Source organism: Macaca nemestrina, chromosome 17 (assembly GCF_043159975.1).
Source record: "Macaca nemestrina isolate mMacNem1 chromosome 17, mMacNem.hap1, whole genome shotgun sequence".
In the NCBI taxonomy this organism is placed as follows: Eukaryota; Metazoa; Chordata; class Mammalia; order Primates; family Cercopithecidae; genus Macaca; species Macaca nemestrina.
This window is the reverse complement of record NC_092141.1, coordinates 4,317,691-4,337,875: the sequence shown is the minus strand read 5'-3', so window position 1 is coordinate 4,337,875 and position 20,185 is coordinate 4,317,691. Positions and strand designations below refer to the sequence as shown.

At 51.4% G+C, this 20,185-nt stretch overlaps 1 protein-coding gene across 7 annotated transcripts; it reads right to left on the bottom strand.

The window, feature by feature from the left end:
• Positions 1-5,188: 5,188 nt before the first annotated feature.
• LOC105472094 (cytochrome b5 domain containing 2) lies at positions 5,189-20,096 on the bottom strand. Of its 7 annotated transcripts, none has more exons than XM_011725065.3 (4): positions 19,913-20,096; positions 14,266-14,406; positions 7,971-8,157; positions 5,189-5,870 (listed from the first exon to the last, which is right to left on the bottom strand). In XM_011725065.3, the coding sequence occupies exons 2-4, from the start codon at positions 14,318-14,320 to the stop codon at positions 5,654-5,656; spliced, it is 459 nt and encodes a 152-aa protein (XP_011723367.1). In that variant the 5' UTR covers positions 14,321-14,406; positions 19,913-20,096; the 3' UTR covers positions 5,189-5,653. The 7 variants fall into 7 exon arrangements, with proteins under 7 accessions (XP_011723367.1, XP_011723358.1, XP_070938276.1 ...); XM_011725056.3 differs by having other exon boundaries at positions 19,240-20,031; XM_071082175.1 differs by having other exon boundaries at positions 19,971-19,988.
• Positions 20,097-20,185: the final 89 nt, after the last annotated feature.

Below are 20,185 nucleotides of genomic sequence, written 5' to 3'. Positions count from 1 at the left end.
CTAAGGACGGTTTCAGGGCTTTCAAATTGAAACCTAGTGATCCATAAAGCCCCTCTCCGAATCGTTACCAATCAAGCAGCTCCCGTGGCCCTCACGCTTTCCTGAGCTAATACCGTCCGTTTTCCTGTCTTCCATTTTGCTTACCCCTAGGTCAGACTAGCTGTGGTGACAGAGCTCATAAAGCTCATTCTCCAGTGGCTTTTCTCATCGTTCATAGGCACTGTTAAGTGTTTCCACATGACAATCCCAAGTAATCCTCACCGCTATCCTTAAGGTGAACAGTGCTAACCACACTGTCACTGGTTATAAGCGAAGCAGAAATAGTAACCAGGAACACAGCAACTTCCACACATTTACCCAGCCAGAGAAGAGCACTGGGTTTTAGTTCTGGTTTTTCATTGACTAGCTGAGAGTTCTGGGCAAGTTTCCTAACTTCTTTGCCTCTGTTTCCCTACCTGCATAATGGGAGTGGACTGTAGTCCTTAACTCACAGGGTTGCCTGGAGGAAGGTGATCAGTAATGTGCCCTTCTCATCCAAGTACCCAGATTCTGGTGTGTGCACGGCAGGGCTCTTCTGGCAAGGGCTACGGCGGTATCTGCTGCCCGGAAGAAACCGGGGGCTCTGGCAGTAGGAAATGCTCTCAAGGGTGGGGTCCAGCCTAGGGTCGCCGCCCTTCTCTGAGGGGCACTCGCAGACTGCTGAGCAAGCACAGTCCGAACCTCCCCATTGGGGCTAGCTTTCAGAGCACAGCTATGCCTGGAGCAAAGCAAGTGTGGGGGCGGGGTGGGATCACTGGCTGAGCTGAGACCAAAAAACCTCAGACTCTTCACTCTTAGATGTTTATAGAAAACCGTAATCTCCGAATGAAAAGGCAGACGTTGAAACTTCCTTCAAGGTGAGTTCTTTATTTTTGGGTTTTGTTTGTTTTGGGACAGAGTCCCACTCTTGTCACCCAGGCTGGAGCGCAGTGGTGTGATCTCGGCTCACTGCAGCCTCCGCCTCCCCAGTAGCTAGGACTGCAGGCGCACACCACCACACCCAACTAATTTTTGTATTTTAGTAGAGATGAGGTTTCACCATGTTGGCCAGGCTGGCCTCCATCGAACTTCTGGCCTCAAGAAATCCACCCACCTTGGGCTCCCAAAGTGCTGGGATTATAAGGGCCCGGCCTCCTTCACAATGTTGGAGTGGAGTGCAGCTGCAAAGGCTTTGCCTTAACACCATGCTCACTGGTGTGGCAGAGATCAGACTCACATCACAAAGCCCAGCTCTGTCACACGATGTTGATGTAACTATTAGAAGAGGTGGGGAGATATTCATGCCCCTTTTCTGGGCCATAAAATGGGAACTTCTCGAGGCAGGCATAGAGATTAAATGAGAACAAGGCCTGGCCCAGCAGAGTTGCGCAATACGGATGCGTTTTCTCCTTCCCTTCCTTCTGCCAGCAAGTCTGACTGCATGCTGAGCCTGAGCTGAGCTTATCTGTGGCTTCCATCAAGGCCTTGCCCTTCCTCCCCCATGGTTTTGCCCAGGGCCACCTGTACTTGAGAGGGAAAGGCGAGGCATTTCTCCAGTAATTACAGCTTCTCACGGCTGAGCCCTTCAGGCCGATTCTTGCCGAACCTAATTCTTTGCTGAATCCTTTGCCCTGACATGAGAGATGTGTTAGCAGGTTAAGTAGGAAGGTAATTACCATACTGCGCAGGGAACTCAGCAGGCTCCCGAAGCCAACCAAGTCTGTCCCGGAGCCTGTGCGCAGGACACTTGCATCAGTCAGAGATCACGTACCCTCTAGGCACGGCCAGAGCCCGCAGCTGGCTGGAATGACGAAAGTTCCTTTTTGTTTGTTTGTTTTTTGAAGGATGGAGAACATCTTGGGGCCTGGTCCTCACACTCTCCCTGCATTCCTGCCACAAGGACGGCCTCTGGCCGCTCTGTGGGGTTTCTTCCACCATACGACAAGCCCGCTGAGGTCAGAAGCCTTGCTGCCCCAACCCCCAGCCCTGACATGATGCCTGGCACATAGTAGGTGCTTGGTAAGTTATTTGCTGAATGACTAAGGAGGACTAAATCAGGGGCACTAACTATTTTTCAGTTCGCCTGGGGTTGGGGGCTGTTTCTGGGTAACAGAGAAGTCTCAGCACTGAGCTCAGGGACTGCCTAGAACTCAGAAGAAAATCCTAATTTCAGCTCTTCTCCTTTCTGTCTGCTCCTGGTCCTGCCCCAGGGAGGGCCAAACATACAGAAATATGGAGGAGTGAAAATGACACCGAATCAGGCATCCAGAGCTTTGCGTTCTAGGCTCAGCTCCACGCTCAGTGACTTCAGTTCTATGTGCCTTTGTTGCCTTATCTCCAAAAAGTGCGGTGGCTCACGCCTGTCATCCCAGCACTTTGGGAGGCCAAGGTGGGCAGATTCCTTGAGCCCGGGAGTTCGAGACCAGCCTGGGCAACATGGTGAAACCCCATCTCTACAAAAATAAAAAACTAGCCAGGCGTGCTGGTACATGCCCATAGTCCCAGCTACTCGGGAGGCCAAAGTGGGAGAATCTTTTTGAGCCCGGGAGTTCAAGGCTGCAGTGAGCTATGATCACGTCACTGCACTCCAGCCTGGGCAACAGAGTAAGACTCTGTCTCAAAAAAAAAAAAAAAAGAAAAAGACCTCTGCACGCACTTCCCACATGTTAGGCGTGGTGGATATAGGGGCACAGCACTGAGTAAAGTGGATTACAGGGGTCTGGCGCTGAGTCATGTGGATATAGGCATATGGAGCTCAGTCATGTGGATATAGGGGTATGGCGCTGAGTAAAGTGGATTATAGGGGTCTGGCGCTGAGTCATGTGGATATAGGGGTACGGAGCTGAGTCACACTGGGGCTCTGTCCTCAGAGTGTCTGGTCCAGTGCAAGAGGCTGATAGGAAGTTCATGGTAAGAGCCCACTGTGATATGAGCACAGTGCCATGGGAACCAAGGAAAGTGCCTCTGTATCTCACTGCTGGCCCAACAGTTACTGAAGGCTTCCAAGAAGGGCCTGATTGAGCTGAATACTGAAGCAATACGGGGTGGATTAATTCAACAGAGGAAAAAGTGTCATTCCAGGCAAAAGAAACAGCCTGTGTGAAAGCACTGCAGACATACCGCAGTGAGAGGGAGGCTGGAAAGGAGGTGCACATGGGAGGAGATGGGAAAGGCACAGGTCTAAAAGGAGAGAGGCCACAGAAGGGCCTCGTGTGGCACGCAGCAGAGGAGCTGGCACTCAGTCCTTATAGATAAGGGGAGCCCCTGAGGAGGCTTAAATGGGACATGCCTTGATCATTTTTTTTTTTTTTTTTTTTTTTTTTGAGAGGGAGTCTCGCTCTGTAGCCCAGGCTGGAGTGCAGTGGCCGGATCTCAGCTCACTGCAAGCTCCGCCTCCCGGGTTTACGCCATTCTCCTGCCTCAGCCTCCCGAGTAGCTGGGACTACAGGCGCCCGCCACCTCGCCCGGCTAGTTATTTTTTGTATTTAGTTGAGATGGGGTTTCACCTTGTTAGCCAGGATGGGACTTGATCATTATTAATAATGAAAGACAGCTCGGCCAGGTGCGGTGGCTCACGCGTGTAATCCCGGCACTTTGGGAGGACGCGGTGGGCGGATCACGAGGTCAGGAGTTCAAGACCAGCCTGACCAACATAGTGAAACCCCATCTCTACTAAAAATACAAAAATTAGCTGGGTGTGGTGGCACATGCCTGTAATCCCAGCTACTTGGGAGGCTGAGGCAGAAGAATTGCTTGAACCCAGGAGGCGGAGGTTGCAGTGAGCTGAGATCTTGCCACTGCGCTCCACCCTGGGCAAAAGAGCAATACTCCATCTCAAAAAAAAAAAAAAAAAAAAAAAAGACGGCTCCCAGCAGTGCGGAGGAGGGATTGGAGGGAGGGAGTACAGTTAGGCTCCTTCGGTAATCCAGGTGAGAAATGACAGCCTAGGCCAGAGACGGAGTACTGGGGACAGGTAAGAGGGAAGGGAAAGGAGAGAACCAGGGAGGCAGAGCTCCCGGGACCTGCAGGTGGGTTAGGAGGGAAGGAGGACAGAGTGTGGATGGCTGCTCGGATTCTGACTCCGCGGGAAGCTGGTGGGCCCTTCACTTGGAGAACTAGAAGCAGCATGGGAAGGGAAGATGAAACGCTCTGGAAAGCTGCCTGGAGTAGAGGTGCAGGTTTGATGGTCTAAGTAACTGCCAGATTTGGAGTGAGAGGAGCCAATGGGAAGGGGTTTGTGGAAGCAAAACAGGGTTCTCAAGGCAATGAAGAAGGAATGGGCAGAGGGAGAAAGGGAAGCAGGACGAAGCCCAGCGAGGGTTTCATGGAGGACCCCACAGTCCAGTGTCCAGTGTGATGAAGCTCAGGTAAGAACTGGCTGTGACCATGGAATGTGCCAGAGCAGAATTTGTGCTGGTTGTCGGAGCACACGGGGCTGAAAAGCAAAGCTAGTAAGTACAAGCCACAGCTGTGGCGCTGAGGGAGGTTACATGAGAGAAGTGGGCCGCTGAACGCATGCCTGGGGCAAGATCCAGGAGGTGGAGAGAGGTTAAGGGTACAAGAGGGGCAGGCGAGAAAGATGGCGGGGGGCAGGCAAAAGGAGCCATGAGCCGGAGCCCAAGTGTAAGGAACAGCTGTGGCCATAGGGGCAGTGAGCACGGGTCTGCCAGTGGAGCGGGGGCAGCCTCCACTTTCTAGTCTGTGAATCTGGAAAGCAATTTAGTGAAATGAATGATGGAGAAAAAGGAGACAGTGACAGAGAGAGCGGCAGCTAGAGGATGCTGAGGGGGAGACTGAGTGGGAAAGGGAGCTGGGTGGAGGCTCTGATGGGGCGATGCACAGAGGGCACGGCGCTGTCTGTGGTAGTGCTGGTCCCACTTCTGTCTGAAGGAGGAACACTCCTTGCCCCCATCTACCTTAACAAATAGTCAAGAGGTAACAGGTACGACATTTGCCAAGTGTAGGGCTTACAGATGACCCTGGAAATACAAACCACTGGACAAGCAGCAAGCCCAGCCCCCTTACGTTTGCAGCCCTGCCCAAACTTTAATGTCATGCTAACCAGTTACCTTGTAAGAGCTGGGAAACCACCTTTTGCTCAAAATGCAGACTTCTGCCTTTGAAAACACACCACACCTGATTTTAAGTGCTTAAAGGAGAGAAAATGTCGTTGCTTTAAATTGTTGCTTTGTTCAGAGACATCTGGATTTGCCGTATCCATACAAGCAAAAGCTTTTCCAAGTCCAGAATCAACCCATGCTAATTTGTTATTGCCTCTTACTGTGTTGGCCCAGCTGTAACCAACCCAGCAGGCTTTTGGTTGTAAATTCAAGTGGAAATGGAGTTGGTCATATTTGCGGCCACTGGTATCTGAGGGCTCTGAGGAAGATGGCCAGTAGGTCAAGGGGAATAGTGGTGAAACGCTGACCAGTACTGGGCAGGTGGCCGGCTGTCCCTCAGGCACCACAACGCTGAGCCACAGTGAGGGGCATGAGCCACATTTGCAGAATATAGCCAGAGTCCTTCCAGACCCTCCTGATTTGTGCCAGGGGGCATCCCAGGGCACACAAGTGTCAAGGGCCTACTCAGGTTCTCGGCAGAGCTCTCTGTGTGTTATCAACAGAAAAGGCTACAGCTAGAGTGGGAAGGAGCATGTGATGGCCAGAGGTGGGCAGCCTGTGTACTCCGCCAAGTTTGGGTGATCCAGGTCCCCACGATTTCTGTGTGGTGGGTTGTCCGGCATCTGGTCACTAGGGGGGCCAGTGGTTCTCACACACACGCAGCGGGGCTCCTTAGCACCTGGCTTATATAGCTTCCTGGGGACACCGATCCAGTCTCTGCTCACGCCTCCACTAAGGACAGACAGAAAGAGGATTTCTTCAGTGTGAGAACTCGCGAGTCTCTGGGAAGGGGAGGGCAGGAAGCAGTGGGCCTCTGGGAAGGGGAGGGCAGGAAGCAGTGGGCCTCTGGGAAGGGGAGGGCAGGAAGCAGTGGGCCTCTGGGAAGGGGAGGGCAGGAAGCAGTGGGCCAGGCCGTAGGAAAAGCAGAAGCCCACCAGAGTGTTTCCCAAGGCAGCAGGCACAGGCTACAGCGTTCAGCCCCTGAGCCTTCATGCTCTCCCCTGACTTCCTCCAGCTTACCCTGCAGGGCCACCACCGCCTCCCCCAGGCCAAGGGCACAGTCCATGGTTCCTTTCACTGTGCTCCCCAGCTCCTGCCCTGCCCCTTCTTAGGAGGCAGCACCACGTTCCTGCACTGGTGGCAACAGCTGTGAAAGGGCTTCCCCTGCTGGCCTGTGAGTTTCTCGGAAGCAGTGTCTGGGTGTGACCGTCCTCTTCCTTCCCCCACTACAACCCAGTGCAGGCCAGGGTCTTCACCTTCTTCTCTGGGGCACTTGGGTGGGGGTGGGCAATTGGCCACTGGCCCTTGGTCACCTGGGTTGGCCTTCTCTGGGAAGCCCTTGGCATAGGATGTAGCTGCAAGCTGTCCTGTCCCCCACAGGTCCAGTCCTTGGTGGCACCAGGCTTCAGACATGGAGGATTCAGCTCTGGCCCAACATAACCTGAGCAACCTCCTATCTTGGGCAGAGGGACCTAGCCCATCTCAGGGTACCGGGTTCAGTCTCTGATGGACTCACAGGCCTTGCAAAAAAGAAACTGAGGTTCTTGGAACTGATGCCTCAGACAGTTTCCGGTGCCTCCTGTCAGAGAAACTGCCACCCAGTGAGAAAACATCCTACTTCTAGCTTACCACAAATAAGGCTGTCACCCAAATGCCTCCCTCTTCCACCCAGCCTCCATCCCATCACTGGGGATCCTTACTCCACACCTCGTCCCTGCCTTCAGTGCTTGTTCCTCTCAGTGTAATGGGAGATGCACACAGGTGAACAGAAAACAACAAACTGAGCTGAGGCACAGGGATAAGGCCCCTCAGTTCACTAGGGTGCCCTGGAAGGGTTTTGTGGGGAAGGCAGATCCTGAATTACTCAGTCATGAAAGCAAGAAGAGGTTCAGCAGACAGAAGGGAGGGCTATGGGGAGGGAAAAGGAGGCGGGTCCCAAGGGAGCAAAGTCAAGCATCTGAATGCATGCAGGCCTCCTGGAGTCTCCTCCGGGGGATCAGGGCCCTCTGAGGCCACCTGCATTCAGACCTGTGTCACAGGAAGGCCCACGCCTATCTTGGCTTCTCTCCATAAAGTGAGCAGGCCAGGTTCTCACAGTCCCCTCCTTCTTGAGATGATGACACTGGAGAAGCTGTCTCCTCAAAGCTAGTGGCCAGGAAGGAAGGAGCTTTCCTTCCTGCTACCTTTGCCCGTGCTCCCCTCATTTAAGGCTGAGAACTCCGAATTTGCAGTAGTTTTTTTGTTTGTTTGTTACTGTTTTTTTGTTATGTTGCCCAGGCTGGACTCCAACTCCTGAGCTCAAGAGACCTGTCTGCCTCAGTCTCCCAAGTAGCCAGGACCACAGGTGTTCTACCACGCCCAGCTCACCTTGTTTTTAAGACAGCAGTTGAAGCCATCACTGCATGTACCCTCCCCACCTCCTCGTCCCTCTCTCCTATAGAGAGGTATGATTTGTGCTGGCAAACAGGAAACCAGAGCCAGTGGATGGCGGAACAGGCCAAAGAAAGCAAGAAATCCTGCTTGTGCCTTCTCATTCCCGGGCCGAGGTTGTGTCAGCAGGATCTTTGGAGAATTTGGGAAAAATAAAAAGATGCCCAGGCCTCAAGTCCAAGTCTCAACCCATTCAGTTGAGTGGAGTGAGGTCTGACCATCCATAATTTTGGCAGTTCCCGAGAAGATCTAATATGCAGCCAAGGTTGAGAATTGTTCTCAGTATTTTGAAAAAGCAGGGGTTAACAATCAATTCCCTGAATTCCCTGAATGCCGCAGGCAGGATGGCCTAGGAGCTGGATTTGGGACAGGCCGAAAGGAGCAGAAGGGGAGCCTGCTTACCTCTTCTGGGAGCACCAGAGCCGACTGCCCCTGGCTGAGCTCCACTCCGCGTTGCACGGCGGGAACGTCTGCTTCTCTTGCAGCTCTAGTTTGTTTGCCTCCAAGCCTCTGGTGATCGTGGCTTCCACCTGGGTCAGTGCCGGGGTAGGCAGCCCATCCTCTCCGTAGAAGCGTCCTATCACCCTTCCTGTGATGACAGGAAGGCAGATATGAGTGAGAGAGAGGGTGAGAGTGAATAGATACTTAACTGCTGAGGCAGGGGTGGGAAGGCACAAGTTCCCAGGGTTTCTGACTTCAGTCCTGCTGGTGTGCGTTTATTAAGAACTTCTACTGCAGGGACTCCGGTGCCTTGCATACCAACCTCTCAACATCCTAGAAAACCCCACATAACTGCTGCCTGTTCTAGCTGTAGAGTCCTTTATTACAGAAACTATCAAATCTTTCTCACTTCCAGACAATGCTTCCCTGAGGGCAGAACTGTGCGTGATTCATTTCTCGATGCTTCAGTGTACTTAGAGCACACAGTGGGTATTCAACTAATGTTTGATGAATGAATGGCTTATTGGCTAACATGTTTATTATAATAGAGAGGGGGTCTCACTCTGTTGACCAGGCTAGTTTTGAACTCCTGGGCTCAAGTAATCCTCCCACCTCAGCCTCTCAAAGTGCTGGGATTACAGGCATGAGCCACTGTGCCCAGGCAGGCTAACATTTCTGCAGCTCCATTTTCTCCAACATCAAATTATTTTGCTTTATACAGATCATTTATTGAACTCAATGTCTGACAGTATCCTAGCACTTTATTTTACATATATGTATATATGTGTATTTACCTATGTGTATATATATATGTGTGTGTGTGTGTGTATATATATGTATTTTTTTTTTGAGACGGAATTTCGTTCTTGTTGCCCAGGCTGGAGTGCAATGGCGCGCGCTCAGCTTACCACAACCTCTGCCTCCCGGGTTCAAGCGATTCTCCTGCCTCAGCCTCCTGAGTAGCTGGGATTACAGGCATGTGCCACCATGCCCAGCTACTTTTTTGTATTTTTAGTAGAGACAGGTTTCTCCATGTTGGCCAGGCTGGTCTCGAACTCCCGACCTCAGGTGATCCACCTGCCTAGGCCTCCCAAAGTGCTGGGATTACAGGCGTGAACCACTGCTCCTGGCAACCAATATTTTTTTACTCCTCCCAACAAACCTATGAGAGAAATAATTGTTTTCTTATTTGTAGGAGAGACTGGCAAGCTAAATAACTTGGGGTGGTCTACAAAGCTAGTGAATTAATGTGGCTCTAAGCCCATGCTCTCCCCTCCATTGCTCTCTTTTGGCTGTGTCCCTCAGGGGACGTGAGTAAAAACTGGTTTTCCTTTAAAATGCCTATCCAGATGTTTCCTTATAGATGAGTCTTGCTCTATTGCTCAGGCTGGAGTGGAGTGGCTATTCACAGGCATGAACATAGCTCATTATACCTTGAACTTCTGGGCTCAAGCAATCCTCCCACCTCAGCTTCTTGAGTAGATGGGGGTGCAGGTGTGAGCCACACTGTGCCCGGCTTTAAAGTGCCTGTCAGAATTTGTAGAAGTCTAAGCTATGGCAGCAGCCAGCAAGTGGTCCCCCAGCCTACAGGCCAGAAGGAAAAACAGGTCAGTTCTCAGTGCAGGGTCCTAACGTAGCCCAGTCCTGAGGTACAAATGGCCTTCAGAGGTAGCACCTGCCACAAGGCGAGAGAAGCAGAAAGGAAGCACTTGAGGGAGGTGCGACCGAGGAGGGAGCAACCCCTAAGAACTAGCTTTACGTTTGATTCTAGTGGCGCATATGTTCAGCGCATCTGAGACTCAGCTCATCTCTCAAGTCCAACGCCCTCCCTGACTTTCCCAAATCCATGTTGCCTCTAGCCTGTGACCCGGACTAGGAGCCTGGACTAGGAGCCTGACTCCTCCTCCTCTACATCCACATCATGCTCCCTTCCTTGCTGTCTGATCCATCAGAAAACCTTGTCAGTCCTACCTCCTGATTCTGTTGACTCCTTTCCATTCCCACTGCCATCACCCTCCTCCAAAGCACGGACCGTAGCACTGGCCTACCTAACTGCTCTCTGTGCCTCAGCTCATGCCCTCCTAGAGCCCTCTGTCCGTAAAACAACTAGGGGATCTTTTCCAAACATACCGTGGCACTCCGACGCCTGAGGAAAACCCTTCAATGGCTTCCTAAAGCAGACAGACAAAAATGCAAATTTCTTATCAAGGCTTCTAAGGCCCTGTAACCATTTAACTGATTTGCTTCTTCAGCCTCTTACAAGCTACGTCCCCCCTCGTTCACTGGGGGCTCCAGCACACGGGCTTCCTTTCTGTGTCTTGGCCGTGCTTCCCCACTCCCCACCTTCGGCACTGCTCTTCCCTGACCCGGGACACTCTCCTCAGGTCTCCGTGTGGCTGCCTCCCACTCACCTGCCCAGTCTCAGCTTAACGGTCCTTTTCTCCAAGAAGCCAGCCCTAAGCACCTGCTCTAAAGGAGCCAGAATTCCCGAACATGCGTCGCATCACAGTCTGGCGCATGGTCCTATCTGGAGTTGTTCAATCTGTTTACTTGCTTATGATACCTCTCTATACTAGTGAGGCCCAGTGCTCAGAACAGCTAGCGCCCAGTGCGGTGGCTCACGTCTGGAATCCCAGCACTTTGGGAAGCTGAGCCGGGCAGATCACTTGAGGTCAGGAGATCAAGACCAGCCTGGCCAACATGGTGAAACCCAGTCTTTACGAAAAATAACAAAAATTTGCCGGGCGTGGTGGCGCATACCTATAATCCCAGCTACCCGGGAGGCTGAGGCAGGAGAATTGCTTGAACCCAGGAGTGGGAGGTTGCAGTGAGCCAAAATCGCGCCACTGCACTCCAGTCTGGATGACAGAGCAAAACTCAATCTCAAAAAATATACAAATAAATAAATAAAACAGCTTAGCATAGAGTATTCCTTTTAAATACTTATTAGATGAATGAAGAAAGGAATCAGGGCCCAAATCACAGGCCTGCAGTCTATGAGTTGGCCTAGCACAGAATTTCCCACTATGGGGTTTGGGGTGTCTGTGTTATATGGTGACAAGCCTGTCTTGGTTGAGTTTCTGACATGAGACCCAAAGAGAGGACAGTAGTAGCAGAGGCAACAGAGGAGGAGTTCTAGAAGCTGTGTCATGAGAATGGTGATCACCAGTGGCTGCGTCTCCAAGCCAATCCTGTATCCACAGCATAACCAAGGCCATCTTGTTTTCGCTTGAGGCCTGGCCATGTTGGCTGCCAAGATGGCTTCCTGGCTGCCCTCACTTCAGTATATACCCTTACAATAAACCTTCATCCACTGATGTATCCTCAGGGTTACTGGTAACCTGAAAGAGCCTAACATGGCCCCTATCCTACAGAATGAGCTAACAGGGGCAGGAACTGGACTCAATTCATCTCTAGTCCCCCTGAGATCTAAACCTTAACTTATGAAGAGTAGGTATTCAATAAGATCCTGACATCAACTAAAATCCTTCTGAGGCATTTCCCACCACATGCCCCACCCCATCCTCAACACATTTTACATCATTCAGACAAGAACAGTTCACCTGCCACACCAAACACATCTGGAACACTTCTAGTGTGCTCCCAAATCTTAGTATGAAGGATTTGGCCTGGCATTCTTTGCCCATTTACAGGACTCTGTTTTTTGTTTTTTTGTTTTTTGAGACAAGGTCTCACTCCGTCACCCAGGGTGGAATGCAGTGACGTGATCTCGGCTTATTGCGACCTCTGCCTTCCAGGTTCAAGTGATTCTCATGCTTCAGCCTCCAGAGTAGCTGGGATTACAGGCGTGTGCCACCACACCCTGCTAATTTTTTGTATTTTTAGTAGAGACATGGTTTTGCCATGTTGGTCAGGCTGGTCTTGAACTCCTGACCTCAACCAATCCAACCACCTCGGCCTCCCAAAGTGCTGGGATTACAGGCATGAGCTACCAGTCTGGACTCCATTCTTATTCTTTTTCTTCTTTTTTTTTTTTGAGACGGAGTCTCATTCAGCCACCCAGGCTGGAGTGCAGTGGTGCAATCTTGGCTCACTGCAACCTCCGTCTTCCGGGTTCAAGCAATTCTCCGGTCTCAGCCTCCTGAGTAGCTGGGGTTACAGGCACCCGCCACCACACCTGGCTAATTTTTGTATTTTAGTAGAGATGAGGTTTCACCATGTTAGCCAAGCTGGTCTTGAACTCCTGACCTCAGGTGATCTGCCTGCCTCGGACTCCCAAAGTGTTAGGATTACAAGCGTGAGCCACCGCTTCTGGCTCTCATTCTTTTCTATTGGGTTTTCTTTTCTTTATTAACCCAGTAATGTTTCAACCTCGGTTTGGCAACTTCATTGAGAAAGGGAAGAAGCCAGCCCTCTGAAGCGCAGGTGAGTAGAGGTCAGTGCTTTCAGTGGTAGACAGGGCTGTGGCCTCAAGACTGATCTTGGGCAGACTGGGAAAATGAAGGACGGCGTGCTGCAGAGGCCCACAATGGACAGACACAAACTTTAGATATCATGAAAAAGCCTTGGCCGGGCGCGGTGGCTCAAGCCTGTAATCCCAGCACTTTGGGAGGCTGAGGCGGGTGGATCACGAGGTTGGGAGATCGAGACCATCCTGGCTAACACGGTGAAACCCCGTCTCTACTAAAAACACAAAAAACTAGCCGGGCATGGTGGCGGGCGCCTGTAGTCCCAGCTACTCGGAGGCTGAGGCGGGAGAATGGTGTGAACCCAGGAGGCGGAGCTTGCAGTGAGCCGAGATCGTGCCACTGCACTCCAGCCTGGGAGACACAGCGAGACTCCGTCTCAAAAAAAAAAAAAAAGGCCGGGCGCGGTGGCTCAAGCCTGTAATCCCAGCACTTTGGGAGGCCGAGGCGGGTGGATCACGAGGTCAGGAGATCGAGACTATCCTGGCTAACATGGTGAAACCCCGTCTCTACTAAAAATACAAAAAACTAGCCGGGCGTGGTGGCGGGCGCCTGTAGTCTCAGCTACTTGGGAGGCTGAGGCGGGAGAATGGCGTGAACCCGGGAGGCGGAGCTTGCAGTGAGCCGAGATCACGCCACTGCACTCCAGCCTGGGAGACACAGCGAGACTCCGTCTCAAAAAAAAAAAAAAAAAAAAAAAAAGAAAAAGCCTTGACTGATTGGATGTGGCGGGAGCCGAGGTGTTAATAAAAATGCCAGGGTTCTCAGAAAAGGCAACTCAAGCAGTGATGACAGAAGCAGAAATTCAGAGGCATTAAGGAAAGAATTCTTCCAAGCTAGCCCTGTCTCGATGGTAGAGTGACACTGGTGTTCCTCAGGAAGCCAGTCGTGTCCAAGTAGGACTCGTGAGAGGCGGGGGCTGCAGACAGATGGGAGAAAGGGCTACAACCATCCCACGTGTCCGTACTTGTGAAGCAATCTAGTGTTTAGTGTCTTTCATTGAGGCTGGAGTGCAGTGGTGCGATCTCGGCTCACTGCAACCTCCGCCTCCCGGGTTCAAGCGATTCTCCTGCCTCAGCCTCCTGAGTAGCTGGGACTACAGGCGTGCGCCACCACGCCTGGGTAATTTTTTTAATTTTTTAGTAGAGACAGGGTTTCACCATGTTGGCCAGGCTGGTCTTGAACTCCCGACCTCAAGTGATCCGCCCGCCTCGGCCTCCCAAAGTGCTGGGATTACAGGCGTGAGCCCCCGCGCCCGGCCTGGTGTTCAGAGTCTTTAACACTGCTTCAGAACACAGTTTGGTGTGTGTTCATTTGGGAAACAAGTCCCTCCCGTAGCGCCGGTAAGTAGCAAGTGCAGTGCCCTACACAGTGGTTTGACTGCATCACTACCACCCGGGAGACAGCTCGCTCAGGAAGTTTGTCTCCTCCTAGAGGACCACATCAAAGGGGATTTGTGGAAACAAATTTAGGCTTCAAGCCTTTCTGGCTGTGTGCTGAAGCCTGATGCATAGAGCACAGTGAGACGGGGAAGCTGCCCTTTTGGAGCTGGTTGTTCAAGGATGGTGCAAGCAATCACTGGCTGTGCTGAAACTGAGGCCAAAGCACACAGCTTAGTAATCCTCTCCCAAGACTAAGAGGGGCGGAAACAGGTGCCCATCCATCTCCTTCTGGGCGTCTCATCCCTATTCTAACAACCAGAATTTGAAGTAAAACAAATCCATGGCTGTTTTTCAGATTTTAACCTAGAGCCCAGTCCCTAAAAAATCTCAGCCCCCTAAAAACATTGCAGACAATCAAATGAAACGTGTGACCTGTGGACTACTTACCAACACATACGTAATTCTTCTCATAGAATGAAAGCCAATGTTGAAGTGTCAGCATCTCAGAAGATGACAAATCAGATATATCATCCACAAGGCCTGCTTCAGAATAGTCCCCGGTCACAAATGCTCTGGATGCATCTCGGCCTGAAAGAGAGAAGTTTCCATCAGATCCAGTTGTAAATGACTGACACTGTCCCCACTCAAGAATCTATTTTCTTTTCTTTGTGTTTTTTTTTTTTTTTTTTTGAGACAGAGTCTCGCTCTGTTGCTCGGGCGTGCAGTGGCATGATCTCAGCCCACTGCAACCTCCACCTTCTGTGAAAGAATCACTTTCAAGTGATTCTCTTGCCTCAGCCTCCAGAGTAGCTGGGATTACAGGTGCCCACCACTATGCCCAGCTACTTTTTATATGTTTTTAGTAGAGATGGGGTTTCACCATGGTGGCCAGGCTGGTTCTGACCTCAGGTGATCCGCCCACCTCGGCCTCCCAAAGTGCTGGGACTACAGGTGTGAGCCACCGCACCCGGCAAGAATCTGTTTTCTGAGAAACGTCTCTTGACAAGCCCCACTCCTCATCCCCAGGAAATGGGGTCCCACCACCTCCTCTGTGACAGATGCTCCTACACCTTGGACACACATCTCTTTGGCATTGATCACATTCTTTCATTTACCTTCGGCGATATTTAACACAGCTGACTGCTTCCCTTGGCCTGGTTTTCCTCCTACTTCTCCAGTTCCTCATTGTCTACCAGCCTTAGGGGTCAATTACCATCCACACCGCCACACTTGACAATCTTATCCACACCTGTGGTTTCAAAGCCCATCTACAGGCAAAGATCGCCACATCTGTATCTTCAGCTCAGATGCCTCCCAAGGCTCACACCTGTCTATCCAACACCACTTAGATGTCTCACAGACATCACAAGATCAAAATGTTCACACTGGCTGGGCATGGTGGCTCATGCTCATAATCCCAGCTCCTCAAGAAGCCAAATAAGGAGGACTGCTATGACCACACCACTGCACTCCAGCCTGGGTGACAGGGTGAGACCCCATCTCTCTTAAAAAAAAAAAAAAAAAAGTCCACATTGAACTCATGATTATCGGCACCCTCACAGCCAGGAAACCTGTATCTACTGCAGTACTGCCTGTCTCAGTAAATGCCAAACAGTTGCTCAACCCAGGAATGCAGTTCTTTTTGTGTGTGCGTGAGACAGAATTTCACTCTTGTCGCCCAGGCTGGAGTGCAAAGGCACAATCTTGGCTCACTGCAACCTCTGCCTCACGGGTTCAAGCAATTTGCCTGCCTCAGCCTCCCGAGTAGCTGGGACTACAGGCACACGCCAACATGCCTGGCTATTTTCTGTATCTTTAGTAGAGATGGGGTTTCATCATGTTGGTCAGGCTGGTGTGGAACTCCTGACCTCAGGTGACCTGCCTGCCTTGGCCTCCCAAAGTGCTGGGATTAGAGGTGTGAGCCACTGCACCGAGCCTGGGGAATGCAGTTTTTTTTTTTTTTTTGAGACCGAGTCTCGTTCTGTCGCCCAGGCTGGACTGCAATGGCGCAATCGCAGCTCAGTGCAACCTTCACCTCCCGGGTTCAAGCCAGTCTCCTGCCTCAGCCTCCCGAGTAGCTGGGACTACAGGTGCCCGCCACCAAGAACAGCTAATTTTTGTATTTTTAGCAGAGAGGGGGGGTTTCGCCACATTGGCCAGGCTGGTCTTGAACTCCTGACCTGAGGTAATGTTCCCACCTTGCCCTCCCAAAGTGTTGGCATTAGAGGCATGAGCCACTGTGCCCAGCCTGCAGTTCCTAACACTCCCTTCATGTCACATCCAGTCTCCAAGTCCTGTTATTTTCTTCCTAAGTAGTGTTCTTGTGTCAGTCTACCTGTCTCCACCCACATCTAAGCAAGCCCAGGCTGCCATCCTCTCTCACCTGAACTACTACAGTAAACCCTGAGGGAGACCTCCCCACATTCATTCTTGCCCCACTAATCTGCTCTTCATACCACACTCAAATGATATTTTAAACATAAACTGATCATGTCATTCTCCTGCCAAAGAATCCTCAGAGGCTTCCCTCTGCTCTACGAGAATGTCCAAATTCCTGCACCAGCTGCCACCAATGCTGCCTTGCCACGTTCCTTTTTTTTTTTTTTTGGAGACAGAGTTTTGCTCTTGTTACCCAGAATGGAGTGCAATGGTACAATCTCGGCTCACTGCAACCTCTGCCTCCCGGGTTCAAGTGATTCTCCTGCCTCAGTCTCCTGAGTAGCTGGGATTACAGGCATGTGCCACCATGCCCAGCTAATTTTTTTTTTTGAGACAGAGTCTCGCTCTGTCACCCAGGCTGGAGTGCAGAAATGCTCACTGCAACATCTGCCTCTGTGGTTCAAGCGAGTCTCCTGCCTCTGCCTCCCAAGGAGCTGAGACTACAGGCACACACCACTGTGCCCAGCTCACACAAACATTTGTACATGAATGTTCATAGCAGCATTATTTATAACAGGCAAAAAGGTAGAAAGAAACCAAAAATCCATCAACTGATAAAATGTGGTATATCCGTATTATTAGAATTATAATATCTATAGATTATTATTCAGTCATAAAGGAATAAAGTACTGCTACATGCTGATACACCATGGATGAACCCTGAAAACATTATGCTAAGTGAAAGAAACCAGACACAAAACGCCACATGTATGACTCCATGAAATGCCCAGAATAGGCCAATCGACAGAAAAAAAAAGTAGATAGTGGTTGGCAAAGGAAGGAATAAGGAGTGACTGCTAATAGATAAGAAGTTTCTTTCTGGGGTGATGAAAATGTTCTAGAATTAGTGGTGACATTTTTACAAGTTTCTGGTTATATTAAAAAAAAAAAAAACACTGGGCCGGGCGCGGTGGCTCACACCTATAATCCCAGCACTTTGGGAGGCCGAGGCGGGCAGATCACGAGGTCAGGAGATCCACACCAACCTAGCTAACACGGTGAAACCCCGTCTCTACTAAAAATACAAAAAATTAGCTGGGCATGGTGGCGGGCACCTGTAGTCCCAGTTACTGGGGAGGCTGAGGCAGGAGAATGGCATGAACCTGGGAGGCGGAGCTTGCAGTGAGCCAAGATTGCACCCCTGCACTCCAGCCTGGGCAACAGAGTAAGACTCCGTCTCAAAACAAACAAATAGCACTGAATTTTGGCTAACACCTGTAATCCCAGCACTGTGGGAGATCGAGGCAGGTGGATCACTTGAGGCCAGGATTTCCAGTCCAGCCTGGCCAAGATGGCGAAACTCCATCTCTACTAAAAATACAAAAATCAGCCAGACGTGGTGGCGCACACCTGTAATCCCAGCTCCTCGGGAGGGTGGGGCACAAGAACATTGAATTCAGGAGGCGGAGGTTGCAGTGAGCCAAGATGGCACCACCGCACTTCAGCCTGGAGAAACAAACAAAAAGGCTGGGTGCAGTGGCTTACACCTGTAATCGCAGCACTTTGGGAGGCTGAGACCGGTGGAGCACTTGAGCTCCGGAGTTGAAGACCAGCCTGGCCAACATGGTGACAACTTATCTCTACAAAAAATACAAAAATTAGCTGGGCATGGTGGTGCACACCTATGGTCCCAGCTACTTGGCAGGCTGAAGTGGGAGGATCGCTTGAGCCTGGAAGGCGGAGGTTGCAGTGAGCCGAGATCACGCCACTGCACTCCAGCCTGGGTGACAAGAGCGAGACTCCATCTCAAAAAAAAAAAAAAGAAAAAAAGAAAAAGCACTCCAGAAATCGAAGGTTTTATGCCCACACTTGTGCAAACATCCAACGACATCTCCAACAGCACGGGATAGGGCAGCACAACGAAAACTGCCTTCACTTTGATTCCAGTCCCAGCTCTGCTTCTCACTCACTGTGTAGCCCTGAGTAAGTCCCTTCCCCTACTGGACTATCTCAGGGGCTTTGCGAGACCAACTGGACTTCATTCCTTTTCTGTCAACCCTTGTATTTCCCTAGACAGAGGGAAAGGGCTTGTATTTTAAGTTTTAGAGGGAGCTTCCCAACTCCCCTAAGATAATGACAAGTGGAAAATGCTTCTTTAATATCAGCCTAGTAGCTGATCTTGGGCCTGCCCTGCACTTTTTTTCTTTTTAAATTTTGGAGGTCAGTCCCGCTGGCTGGCAAGGCAACATCTGTAAAAAAGCACTAGGCTGGGGGTCCAAGTCCATGTTCTGTCAGTACTCAGGTGTGAGGGTTTTAGGCAAATCACATCCTTTAATCCCCTCAGCTGTAAAACAGGGACACCAGCATAAACTTAATTTGACAAATGTTCCTTGAGGCCTAACATATGTACAGCTTTGTTCTACATATGAAGGACTGTAAAGGGGACTGGACCCCTTTCCTGTGCCCTAACCTCATAATCTTTTCTAATGAAAGTAAACAGGTGCATCTGTACTAGAAGCAGGAATGACTCAGACCAAATGTACTATATGACGGCCATAAAGGAATGAAGTATTGAGGCATGCTCATAAACCATGGATGAACCTTGAAAACAACACGCTAAGGGGTGGGGGGGGAAGACAGATTATTTCGGACCCGGGCATAATGAAGAAATGGTTGGAATTAGTAAGGAAACTATGAGGATAGAGGCGGGGCGGGATCTCATTTATCTGTGCCCTGAGAAGTCTGGCACACAGCCCGTATCCTCGGCTTCCGACGGTGGGTAATGGTTACCAAGAGAGAAGACATGTTTCTCCAATATAAGTCATGCAGGGCGGTGGTGAATGACAGAGCTGGCCCACAGTCCCGCCAGAGCCAGAGAGCCCAGAAGGATGGTGCAGCTCGGAACCGCCCGTCGCGCGGGTTTGATGGACGTGGGGTGGGGTGGGGGGTGCGGGCGAAATAGATGAATAATGAACGAACCACGCGCAGGTGGCTACCGGCTCGCGCCAGCGGAGGGAAAGGCGTGAGCAGCCTCGCTGATACCTGCGAAGCCGCTATAGTGGGACCCAGGCTCGTAGTGCCTCCGGCCGGAGGACACATCGTAGACGCGGCCGAGCAACGCCAAGTAGAGGCCAGGGTCCCCTGGGCCGCCGCGATAGCGAGACAGCTCCTCCGGTATGAAAAGGCGAAAGCCAGCGCGGGGACCCCACCAGCCCATAAGCCGTGCTGCCATCACCGCTGCTGCGGCTACAGCCAGGCCCAACAAAAGCCCACGGCCTCCGAGCCTCAGCATCGATACGGCCGCACGCGCACCGCACTGCCCGAGTTGCCGCCTCTGTCTACAGCCAAGATGGCGGAGACGCCGAGAGTGACGTCATCGGCGCGCGCGCTCTCGCTCTCCTCGCTCGTGCGCGCGCTCCCTCTCAGCTCGCTCTGTCTGTATTCCTGGCTCTGGCGATACTGCGACTTTTTCCTTGTACTTTTTTTTTTTTTTTTTTTTTTTGGAGACAGAGTTTTAGCTCTTGTCGCCCAAGCTGGAGTGCAGAGGCGCAATCTCGGCTCACTGCAACCTCCGCCTCCCGGGTCCAAGCGATTCTCCTGCCTCAGCCTCCCGAGTAGCTGAGACTACAGGCACGCGCCACCACGCCCGGCTAATATTTTGTATTTAGTAGAGACGGGTTCACCACGTTGGTCAGGCTGGTCTCGAACTCCTGACCTCAGGTGATCCACCCGTGTCGGCCTCCCAAAGTGCTGGGATTACAGGCGTGAGCCACCTGCGCCTGGCTCTTCTCGTACTTCTTGGCTTGCAGGTTGTCAGCCCCAACAAAGATGGCGGCAGCAGAGGCTGCGGAATGACGTAGATGTTGAGACAGACTCGTCCTCTGGGAAATCAAGGTTGCCCCTTTGAGGCGGTGCTCCCCGCCTAGCTGTCGTGAGTTGGTAGAGGCCTGCTACCTACGTGACGGCGCCTTTGCGACAGCAGTCGTCG

Excerpts from the sequence above, each read along its gene's own strand:
- LOC105472094 (XM_011725056.3), bottom strand. The coding sequence starts at position 19,489 with ATGCTGAGGCTCGGAGGCCGTGGGCTTTTGTTGGGCCTGGCTGTAGCC. Across the intron at positions 14,407-19,239 it reads CCACTATAGCGGCTTCGCAG|GCCGAGATGCATCCAGAGCA; the intron begins GTATCAGCGAGG and ends TCTCTCTTTCAG. Across the intron at positions 5,871-7,970 it reads CTCTGGTGCTCCCAGAAGAG|TGGAGGCGTGAGCAGAGACT; the intron begins GTAAGCAGGCTC and ends GTCTGTCCTTAG.